The sequence below is a fragment of the Vidua chalybeata genome, chromosome Z (genome assembly GCF_026979565.1).
Source record: "Vidua chalybeata isolate OUT-0048 chromosome Z, bVidCha1 merged haplotype, whole genome shotgun sequence".
NCBI lineage: Eukaryota > Metazoa > Chordata > Aves > Passeriformes > Viduidae > Vidua > Vidua chalybeata.
Window position 1 is genome coordinate 41,862,491 of NC_071570.1, and position 10,779 is coordinate 41,873,269.

Consider the following 10,779-nt stretch of genomic DNA (forward strand, 5'->3'; position numbering starts at 1 on the left):
GTTTGTCCCTCCGCGGCTCCCACCTTCCCGGCGCGCGCCCCCTCGGCCCCGCGCTTCCCTGTTGCCTTGGTGACGGCCGCAACCGCCAATCGGCGGCGAGGGCGGGAAAGCGGCGGCGGGCGATGGAGGCGGCCATGAAGCGGCGGCGCGGGACGGAGACGGAGCAGGGCTGCCTGCGGGCCTGGGCCGCCCACAGCCAGGCGCTGGTCGGGCGATGGACGGTGCGTCGCGTCCTCTTCCTTCCCCTCTCCCTTCCCCTCTCCCTTCCCCAAGCCGCGGGGCTGCCGCCCGTGCCGCTCCGCAGCAGGGCCGGCGCTAAGTGCGTGTTTGCAGACGGCGCGGTGCGGCAGTGAGGAGCGGCAGGCGCGGCGGCAGCTGCGAGACGAGTTCCGGGAGCTGCTCCTGAACATCCGCGGTGAGTGGCGGCCGCCGTGCCCCGCCTTCACCTCCCACTGCTATCCCGGGCCTGAAGCGTGTGGGCGTGGAAGCATCGGCTCCCTGACACCTCTGTTTACCGGGATGCAGCTCCGGTATGTCGGTGCTGGAGACAAACGCGTGAAGGCGGCGGGGTGAAAGGGTTCCCACTGCCCAGTGCTGAATGGGGCCTGCAAAGGAGTTAATCACAGAATCATCAGGGTTGAAAGGGATCTCTGAAGATCAGATCAGCCAGTCCAACCACCCTGCCAAGGCAGGGTCACCTGGAGCAGGTGACACAGGAACGCATCCAGGTGGGGTTGGAATGTCTCCAGAGAGGGAAATTCTACAACCTCCCTGCACGGCTGTTCCAGTGCTCTGCCACCCTCAGTGTAAAGAAGTTCTTCCTCAAGTTGAGGTGGAGTTTCTTGTGTTTTAGTTTATGAATATTGCTCTTCCGTTTCAGCTCCAGTATCCCAGCCAAGGTGAAATGATCCCTGTTGCCCTATGCTGACCTGGGCCAGCAAAAGGGTTACTATCCAGCCTCAGATTCTGCCTTAACTTGCTGGGCAGAGCTTTGGGGATTCTGTAAAAAAAAAAAAAAAGTGAGGCAGTCTTTCTGTGGGAAGTCAGGGAAGAGGCTCTCTGACACAATCATGGAGCAGAGAAAGCTCAACACGAGGCAGCTTAATTTCCAGTTTCCTCAGTGCAGGAGAGACATGGAGCTCCTGGAGAGGGTCCAGCAGAGGGAAATGAGAATAACTAGGGGACTGGAACATCTTTCTTACAAGGAAAGCCTGAGCAATCTGGACCTGTTCAGTCTGGAGCAGAGGTGACTGAGAGGGGACCTCATCAATGTCTGTCAGTGTCTGCAGGGAGGGGTCAGGGGATGGATCAGGCTCTGCTCAGTGGTGCCAAGCAGTAGGCACAAGGCAATGGGAGAAAATGATGCACAGGAAGTTCCACCTGAACATGAAGAATAACTTTACCCTGGTGACTGCACATGGGAACAAATTTTCCTGAGAGCTTGTTGAGTCTCCCTCACTGGACATACTCAAAAACCATCTGGATGCAATCCTGGGCCACGTGCTCTAAGATGGCCCCGCTTGAGCAGGGAGATTAGACCAGATGAGCCACTCTGGTCCCTTCCAGCCCCACCCATTCTGTGATAAGGAGAGAGACACAGCATGTGAAAGGGTGGATGTCTACTGGAACAGAGTAGGCTGTTGATGTTCTTCTGGGAGAGTTAAAAGTCCTGGAGGACTGCAGCATTTTGGTAGCTGGGGAATGGACGTCTAAAACAGCACTTGGAGTGCTGACACATGCTGTCTGTCTGGTATTGCATTTCCCAGGTGGCTAAATCACACCACAATCACTAAAAACTTCTTGCCAAGCCACTTCTCTTGTCGCCAAGCCAGGTGTTGCCACCTGAGTATGGATCGCTGTTTATTCTTAGCCATCTGAATTTCTTGTTGGGTTGGCTGTGCCCACAGGGCTGCCGGCTGCCCTCCCTGCCCTGCCTCTGGAACTCACTGTCCTCTACAACTCCCTGCTTTTCACTGTGGGAGCATCTGACTCTGTCATCAAAGGAGAAGCAGAAGGAATACGCCAGGGGCTCCTCAGGGGTAAGGATGTCATTGTTTGTTTGGGGAGTTCTCGGGGTGAGGAGAGCGTTCCCTGTGCTCTGGAGATCCTTGGTGAGTGGCTGGAGGTGCAGGAACTGTGAGCAGACACTCCTGGTTCTGCCAGGGAAGGCGAGGGAAACTGTGGGCAGGAACCGCTGGCTGTGCTTGGAAATGGGAGGAACTGTAAGCAGACACCCAGGCTCTGCCTATAAGGGCTGGAGGTAGAGTGGCATGTGGCCAGGGACAATGTGCAGCTGCCTGCCTGCTGCTGCCTGCAGGGATGGGCTGGAGATTTCAAGGGAAACAAGAGTTTTTAATGTATAAGGTGCAAAGTCTCTAGCAAACTTTTAGTGACAGTAGAAAATTACTGTTTTCTTTAATTATAGCGTGCTGGCTTCAAAGAAAACTCACTGAAACAGGCTGCAGCTCAGAGGTGGATCTGCAGTGTTGTCACATGCTTACCTGAGGGCACATGACTTCAAGGGGGCACAGCAGAGCTGGAGTCTAGCTCTGAGCTGTGCTGTGTGTTGTCTCCCGAGTGTGCTGCTGTCAGCTCCTCTCTCTTAGAGCTTGTTTTCCATTCTGCTGAGGCCAGGCCAGCCCCGCAACCCCATTCCTTCCATCGCTACGAGGAGCCTGTGCTTGTTTGAGGCTTTCTCTGCCTCTTGCATCCAGGGTGTCTGTTACGGGCACCAACACATTGTCTCACAGCTCTAGATCTTTTTGCTTGTGGGTTTTTTTTTTCAGTTCTGGAGGCTTGTGGGGCTTGCGGAGAGGATCTTGGCATGGAAGAGCTGTGGGAAAAGGTGCTGCAGGAGGTAACCATGGAGAAGCTGCAGGCACCTCTGCACCGCCTTGGGGCCCTGCAGGCAGCCTGGTGGCTGGCAGCCAGGCGGCTGGGAAGTGTTGCTGGTCTCTTCCAGCTCCTGAGCACTGCTGAGGTAACTGGGCACAGGCAGATGCTAGCAGAGCTGGCATAAATACTGTGTTTGTCATAAAACTCACTGTGAAAAATGTTGTGGCACTTGGACAGCTGAACCCATCAGTGCTGCCCAGTCAGCATGACTAATCCTCCCCGTGGCATCCCAGCAAAGCCTAATGGCCCTGAGAGTGTTAATGGATCCCAGAATATTCTGCCTATGTGGGCCCTGGACTTCTGTGTGTCAGACAGGAGACTTGGGCAGGCTGGAAGAGGGCTGCAGATGGACTTGCAGACTCTGTAGGGAACAGAAGTGGGATGCAGAACCTTCCCTGCTGATCAAAAGGCTGCTGATGGGTGGGTCCCATCTTTCTGACTGAACTCCAACAGTCATCTATTGCATGCCAGGAGGCCCTGGAGGTGCACCCCACTCTGAGGTGGGGAGGTGCTGCCCCAGGCCAGGCAGGAATTACTGCAGTGAGTGGGTTGTAGCTGAAGGGAACAGATGGTAGAACATTGCTCCCCAGTCTGCCCCCACTGCAGACAACAGTGTTGAGTGGTTTGGTGGGACCTGTTTCTCTGTGCACTTGGACCAGTTTCCTGCTTCCCTTCAGCATTCCTTGCTCTCCTCTGTGCCTTCACAGGACCCAGGAAGAGCTCACTGCAGTGAGGGACAGAACGAAATCCTCTCCATGATCAAGGCATGGCAGGTCCCTCCTGAGGAGGCCTCCCTGCCCCTTGTACAAAGTGCCAAGGACTTGAAGGAAATCCTCTGCACTGCAGCAGCCTTCCTGCAAGGTTTGTGGGGGGCAGGTACTCATGCCAGCACAGTCTTCTGCTGCTCTGTCCCAGGACCGCTTTTCCTGCCCTTATCCTGGTTTCTCTTCCCAAGCAAACTGACCCTTGGGTTTCTTTTGGCTGTTCCTTTGGAATCAAGTCTGGCTGAGCCTCTGAGTCTCAACCTTTACATTCCATATTCAAAAAGCTTCCCTGCTTTTCCCCAGCTCATCCTTTTTCTGCACTATCATGGGGTTCCTCTGCCTGTTTGTGACTCTAAGAGAGGTGTCTGGGCCCTGCAGTGACCTTAAAGCAGAAGGCTGGCAGGGGTTTTATGAAGATTTTCCTTTCTTCTGTCTGTCTTCTGAAACTTATCTTGTTCCAAGCATGTTGTTCCTGTCAGACTAGGGTGCTGCAAGAGCCACACAAAGCTGTTGTGAGGCTTTGTAGCCTGGTGTCACAGGGAGCAATGGATTCTCTCTGGCTGCTGTGTTCCGTCCTGCCTGTTTTCTCTACTGTTTTGACAACCCCAGCAGCTCCAGGGACAGCCAGCACTGCCTCACTGTGCTTGGGCTCCTACCGGGCCTTCCTGCCAGAAGGCAGGGCAGGAGCTCTGGCCCACACACAGCCGGAGCCAAAATAGTCAAGGGTGGCACCAGCACTTCCAGCAGGGAGGTGGCAGATATGAGCGTGGTATTGCTATGTGAGAGCAGCCTCAGAGGGTAGCCTGAAAAGAAGACTGAAGGAAAAGCAAATAACAAGTGGTGATAAATATTAATCTACTGATATCCCAAAACATCCTGCTGGGAAATGACCTAGATGGGCTGAAAAAATTCTGAAGTTCTGTGTGTGCTTCCCTATCTGCACTGTTGTCATTGTGGATGAATGTGGAGGTGAACTTGCCCGGCACATACCCCTGTCCTTGTTCTGGGCCAAAGGAAGAATTTTGGGCTTGGAAGCTGCTGTTATTTCTGCTGGACATTTCCAATGAGTGGCTTGTTCTCTTGCAAAACCACTAAAGCAAAGATGTCAGCTTGGCACTATCCTGCTGTGCATCACTGGGTTTGGAGGGCATCAGGCAAGTCCCTATGGCACTGGGAAGAAAAGGGCACCACCGCTTGTTTGGGACTTGGTGGGACACAAAAGTGAGCCACAGAACCAATATGCTGTGTCCTAGGGCTGCAGGAGCTGGAGGCTGGGAACTTCCCTGCCGCCCTTTCCCTCCTTCAGGAAGCTGCAGGAGGATTCTGCTCCAAGAATATCCTGGCCCAGATCTACACCTGTCTTGGCTGCTGCGCTCAGCAAATGGTAATGACAGCAAAGAGGGGAAAGGCAGCTGTGGGGTGGGAAGGCTCAGACTCATAATGCCTCTGTGTGGTCCAAGGCCTCTCAGGGAGGGAAGGCCTTGAGCAGAAATTGCCCTTGTGGCCCCAGCCTCCTTGGACAGGGTGCAAAATCCATGCCAAGGTTTTGGCTGATTGCAAAGTGTTGCTGCAGAGAGAGAAGCTCAAAAACCAACCTGAGGAGGGCTGCCTTTGGCTAAATTGCTGCGCTGCTTCTTCTCTTGGGGAAGCAGAGCAAGAATCTGGATCCTACCAAACATTAAAAACATCAGCAGGATGTGCTTTCAACATGCATGTCTTCCCATACACCTAGGGCAAGCCTCAGACAGCCCTTCAGCACTTGAAACGGGCCCTCCAGGTAGATTTCCAGTGCCTTCCTGCCCTGTCCCACGTGGCAGCAGTGTACCGTGAACTGGGAGAGACCGATGTGGAGCTGCAGGCCCTGACCCTACTCTATGAGGTTTGTCTGATTCCTGTAGTTCAGGGATGAGTTTTGCCCAGCAGAGCCTGCATGGAGCTTCAAAAGCAGGCTTCTTCCTTCTGGGAGGCTGTTTGACCCTGGAGGGAGTCCCCAGAATAGCAGAGTGCTGTCTTCAGCAAGTGGGCAGGAAGGAGTCCAGCGAGATCTGAAATTCCTGCTCAGCACCATGTTTGGATGTGGCAAGACCTCGGGTCCTAGTTCATGTTCATGGTGGCTTGGGAGGTTATACTGCCAGGTCAAAAAGTATCAATCTCTTAGTAAAGTATGTAATAGTAAAGAGGCCTTTAAGGGCAGATTTTGGCTGCAGTGAGGCAGTGTGCATTACCTGTGTGAACCTGCCTGGGAGAGTAGGTCACAACAGTAGACCCTGAGTTATCTCTCTTTAGCTGTTTGAAAACTGTCAGATACACACAGAGAGGAGAGGGAACTCTCTCCTTACAAATGGTCTTACTAGGTCTGTGGCTGCAATGGGAGTTGGTGTTCCAGGTAGCTCAAAGTACTTTGAACTAAAAACCTGAGGTGATCTGGATGATCTTGCAAATCTCCTGGTGCCATTTGGAGATCAGAAGTCTGCCTGCCCTTGTGTGATCCTGATGGCTCTTGCTGGAAGCAACTGTGATAACAATGTAGTTGTGCTTGTGAAGTACAGCACTTCTGCTTGCCTGGGTGCATCTCCAGATGTCAGAAGTCACAAAAGATTGCAGCTGCCAGAGACTTGACCAGTGCAGTGTAGATGTAGAAAACACATTTTCTGTTCCTGTTTCACAGGCTCTGAGAAAAAACCCTCCAGCAGCAGCTGCTTCCTCTAGTCCCTATTTGCTCATGCGAACAGAGCTGCTTGTCTACACACCAGTGCTCACTTCCCTCCTTCGCCATCGCCACCCCTCTGAAGTGAAGTACCTTCTGGCACAGCGGTGTCTCCAGGATGGGAGGTAATGGTGCCACTGGTCTGCTTGCAACAAGCTGCTTGTTTGGGCTCTGCAGTTTTCCTTATGCTTCTGGAAATGGTCCAGTTCAGTACTGCTGTCATAGGTCTGCTCACAGCATGGAGATTGTGAACAGGGGGAAAGACTGCGGGCTGGCAGTCCAGGCTTCACCTGGCTGATGACACTTTTCCTTCCACCACATGTCCTGTTCCTGTTGCAGGGTGGCTGATGCAGTGGAACATTACCTGGATTTTCTGTCGCTCCTTCAGGAGCAGCAGGTAGGTGTCCTGGTAAAGAGCTCCCTTGGTGACCTAGAGGATGAGGGTTGGAGGGATCCAAACCCACTCCTAAGGGCTGAGCCCAGGAGCTCTGGACTCCAGGCTTCAGTGTCTAGTTTGAGATGTGAAGGAAAAGAGGTGGGGGCTGATGTAAAGGAAATGAAGTGGGGGCTGGCACCCCCGACCTGTGGCATGTCTGCCTTTGGATTCACTCCAGAGAGCACTCACCACTGCTGTTTGGAGAGACAGCTTCCCCTTCCCCGTGGGAGCAGCTGTCAGCCTGATTTTGGGTGTCTTTCACTTCCGGAGTAGGGACTTGATGCCTGGACTCTGCTGAGCTGTTAGTCCTTCCCATCTTCTGCCTGCTCCACCAGGCTCCAGTGACTGTGAGAGAGGGCTTGAGCTTTGCTGGGCAGTAGCTCCACCTTCCCAGTATGCACAGAGTCATGCTGCTTGGCAGAGAACTCTGCAGTTCTGCAGCACGGATGTCACTTTTGTTCCCCAGGTGCCCCTGGATGGTAGCTCAGCTCTGCCCAGGATCCCAGAGGTGTTCCTGGAAGCAGCATCTGCCTTGGAGCAGGCTGGGAGGCACCAGGATGCCATAACTGTGTGTAAGGAGGTCATCAGCCGGACAACTGACCTCATTCCACAGGTGCTAAGAGTGGAGGAGAGGCTGGAACAGACAGAGTCCTCATTGCCAGTGGCAGAACTGGCGGGTGGACTCCTGTCCCAGAAGAAGGAGAGCCTGTGCTGCCTTGCCTGGAGAGCAGCTGGATACCTGCAGCAGGGCTGGGCTTGGGCCAAGCTGGGCGAGAGCAAGGAAGCTGTAACACAGTTCACCAGGTGATAGAGCCTTGCTGGGAGAAGGGGCCTCCCCAGCAGGCAACAATGGATGGTGGGGCCAGGGCAGGACACAGCATGGCCCTGACAACTTGGCACTCCTGACAGCCCAGGAGTGACTCCAAAGCTCCTCTGGCCTCCCACCCACAGGTGCCTCAGTGATCTCCTGCGTGTCCAGCTTCATGGGTCTGGTGTCAAACGGACAGGTAGGACACCACACAAGTGAGACCTGTGTGGGGCCTCAGCTGGGTCAGGATCTGCGTGCTTGGCAGCAGCAGGTACAGGGCCAAGGTGATGGGCCCAGCATGACTCTGGCAAGAGGCAGTTGTCCCAGGGTGCAAAGCTCTGGGCTGTGCTAAAGCTTCTGAAGAGACTGGCTGGTTTTTTTTGGAGCAGAGTTTGGCCTTGGCTCTGCCTCTTTCACTGCCTAGGTAGCAGTTAAAGGGGCTGTGAACTGGAAAGCTTCTCCAATCCAGTTTTTAGGGAAAAGATATATGCCAGTGGTGCAGAGGGACAGCCAAAGGCCAGGCTGCTGCTGAGGTCACTGTTCACCCCAGCCATGTAACATTCTGGGCTCTTGACATTCTTCACTCTCCCCCTCTGCTGCCTCCCAAGCTCTTCTGGCCTGGCATGGAGGCTGAACTTTGCCATCTGTCTCACGAGCTGGAGGATGAGCAGCCCAAGTAAATGCTTGGCCTTTCCTGCCTGCTAACCTGCCTCAGCCTGCTGGGAATAAGGGAGAGACTGTCTGGAGGATGTTGTCTTCAGGTGTGTATGTGTCTTCCTGTGGCAGAGAATCTCCAGCCAGAAGTGGAGGTACTCCAGAAGATCAGGTTGCTCTCTCTCATTGGGCGAGGTACACAGTTCCTGGAGCTGGGGAGGAACAAAGAAGCTCTGTTGGATTTCCAGCACAGTTTGCAGATCTCACCAGGTAAGAGGCTCATTTTGGTGAGGAACACAAGCAATTTCCACAAATTTGTCCTGGGCTGCTTTGCTGTCTTCAGCAGGAAGTTCTTATGCTTTATACCATATTTTTTCAGGTGTCAAGGGCAACAGTAGGGCCACTAGCAATGTCACATAGTAGAGATGTTTCTGTAGAGCCTGGTCACCTCACTGCCATGGAGAAACAGACCAAAACTATTGTCAGAGGAGTATATCAGAACCCTGACAACAACCTGTGTCTTCAGATAGCTTGGAAATTTCCTGCCTCAACCCCAGCCTGGTACAGTCAGCTTTCTCCCAGACAGGTCTACTTTCCCAGAACAGAGGAGTGGAGCTGTGCTTCACTCAAGGAAGCAGCATGTTCATGCCTGGTAGTACAGAGGCCTGCAAAGGGAGCATTCTTGTCTTGAGCTCAGCCAAGGCATGGCTTGTGCTGCTGACAGGGCTGCTCTCTCCCATTGAGTGCTCTGACATGCTGAAGAAGTGTGAGCTTCACCAGGATCTGTCAGACTTGCTGGTCCCAGTCCTGCCTGTGGCTGTTCCCCCTGGGGGTGCGGACCTGCCTGCAAAGAGAACCCCAGTCTGTGTCCAAAGAGAGGTGTGGCAGGCTGTGCCCCAGGGCTGATGCCATCTGCCTTGGCTGCCAACCCTGGGGTTAATTAGAGCCTGTGAAACAGCCAGGACAGCCTCCTCCCCATTACACTACCTCTCCTTACACTCGTTGCCCTTGTCTGTCTTCTGAGCTTCTTTTGTTATACCCTGCAACCCACAGCAGTGCTGAGGACCTGCTCCTTCCTCCTCTGCTAAGGGCTGATCCTTCTTCCTGCCTTGCAGGTGATCCAGCTGCTGCCTCCTACTTGGTGCAAGCCTTGTGGAAGCTGAACCGAAAGCAGGAGGCGGCTGCCCAGTGGCAGAAGTTCTCCCAGAGCTCCCCTGGAGAGAATGGGCAGCAGCCAGGGCAGGGAAGGTGTGTAGAGGGATGGGTGAGACCTCAGCAGTACAAACTGTCTGTGAGGGCAGTTTAGGTGTCCAAGGAGCTTCCCCTGATGACTGCTCTGAGGGGCCACAGGCTGTGGCTCTGTTGGGACACCCTGGGGCACAGAAGAGCTGACATGGAGCCAAATGGGGAGGGCAGACAGAGGCTGCAGGTAGAGCAGGGGGACCTGCAGAACAAATGTCTCAGGGCATGGCAAAGGAATGCTGCAGTCCTCACTGCTGCCATGTTCCCTTTTCTTTCAGGCCCCTCCCTTTGTACCTGGCTTCATGTCTGGAGCAGGTGGTGTTCCCTCACAGTGAACCTCTTGCCAGAAGCATACAGGATTTCCTCGGGGCAGCAGCCCAGGACACCCCAAGCTGACCTGGTCATGCCTGGCATGCCCACCTTCTGAGGTCTCCCTGCACTTGCCTGGCACAAGGCCTTCAAGAACTCCTTGAAGACTCAGAATTACTCTGTGAAGAAGCTAGATTCCCAAGGGACTGAAACAGAATAGATCTCCTTTTCTAATAAAAAAACCCAGTTCTGTTTAGCTTTGGGTTTTTCCATGCTCTTTTTCCAGAACGAAATGTTGCAGTCATGGCTGTGACACTGCTTCCAGCTACTAAGAGCCCATGGGCTGTGTGCCCTGGGTGTGTGAGAGATCAAGGGCAGAGATACCTTCACCCTCTGTGCCCTGTGCTTCGTGGGGCTGGCTCGGCACTCAGGCTCCAGGGAGCTGCTGGTCTGTCCTCTCTGTGCTTTGTGTACTGGCTTTTTGCTTGGTTACTGTGCTTAGGAGCCCAGAGAAGGGGTTTTGTCTGAGGTACGTGGCTCTGAGGTCTGAATTTCACAATGCTGAACTGGCCAGAGATAGCAGCAGGGTCCAGACCCACGCCTGTGGCCCCGAGGGTCTGTGCCAGTGCCATAGCTCCAGGCCCCTCACCCTCAGGGCTGAAGGAGCACATGTCCCTGCCCAGTGTCTGGTGGAGCTTTTTTTGGATGAGGAAGGTCCCCTGACCCCATTACCCAAGCCTTTGGCAAGCCTTGCCTCTCTTCCTCAGGAGGAAGGGGTGCTTGGGAGGCCAAGGCCAAGGAAGAGTGAGGGTAGAGGAAAGAGGGCATGACAGAACTCTGGAGAGTGCAAGGTAGAAGCTGCTGCAGCCTCTGAATGCTGGAGGGACAGAGAGGGGCTTTGGGTGGGCTTTGTCCTGCAATTCCTTCAGAAAAACACCTTGGCATATTCTGGGCTGCATCCAGA

The 10,779-nt window shown here is 54.1% G+C and overlaps 1 protein-coding gene across 10 annotated transcripts; it reads left to right on the top strand.

Moving 5' to 3' along the window:
- The first annotated feature begins 112 nt into the window (after positions 1-112).
- On the top strand, positions 113-10,071 carry FANCG (FA complementation group G). 10 transcript variants are annotated; one of them, XM_053932597.1, is made up of 14 exons: positions 113-221; positions 334-415; positions 1,908-2,039; positions 2,787-2,980; positions 3,603-3,756; positions 4,913-5,043; positions 5,392-5,538; positions 6,328-6,491; positions 6,706-6,763; positions 7,269-7,606; positions 7,754-7,809; positions 8,397-8,534; positions 9,380-9,512; positions 9,785-10,071. In XM_053932597.1, exons 1-14 carry the CDS (start codon positions 123-125, stop codon positions 9,900-9,902), a joined length of 1,944 nt encoding a protein of 647 aa, XP_053788572.1. In that variant the 5' UTR covers positions 113-122; the 3' UTR covers positions 9,903-10,071. The 10 variants fall into 10 exon arrangements, with proteins under 10 accessions (XP_053788572.1, XP_053788574.1, XP_053788573.1 ...); XM_053932599.1 differs by having other exon boundaries at positions 7,416-7,606; XM_053932598.1 differs by having other exon boundaries at positions 2,787-2,857.
- The last annotated feature ends 708 nt before the right edge of the window (positions 10,072-10,779 follow it).

What these genes read in the sequence shown, in the direction of transcription:
- FANCG (XM_053932597.1), top strand. Translation starts at nt 123, where the DNA reads ATGGAGGCGGCCATGAAGCGGCGGCGCGGGACGGAGACGGAGCAGGGC. An exon ending in ACGCCAGGGGCTCCTCAGGG is followed by an intron (nt 2,040 to 2,786) that starts GTAAGGATGTCA and finishes TTTTTTTTTCAG; the next exon opens with TTCTGGAGGCTTGTGGGGCT. An exon ending in CAGTTTGCAGATCTCACCAG is followed by an intron (nt 8,535 to 9,379) that starts GTAAGAGGCTCA and finishes CCTGCCTTGCAG; the next exon opens with GTGATCCAGCTGCTGCCTCC.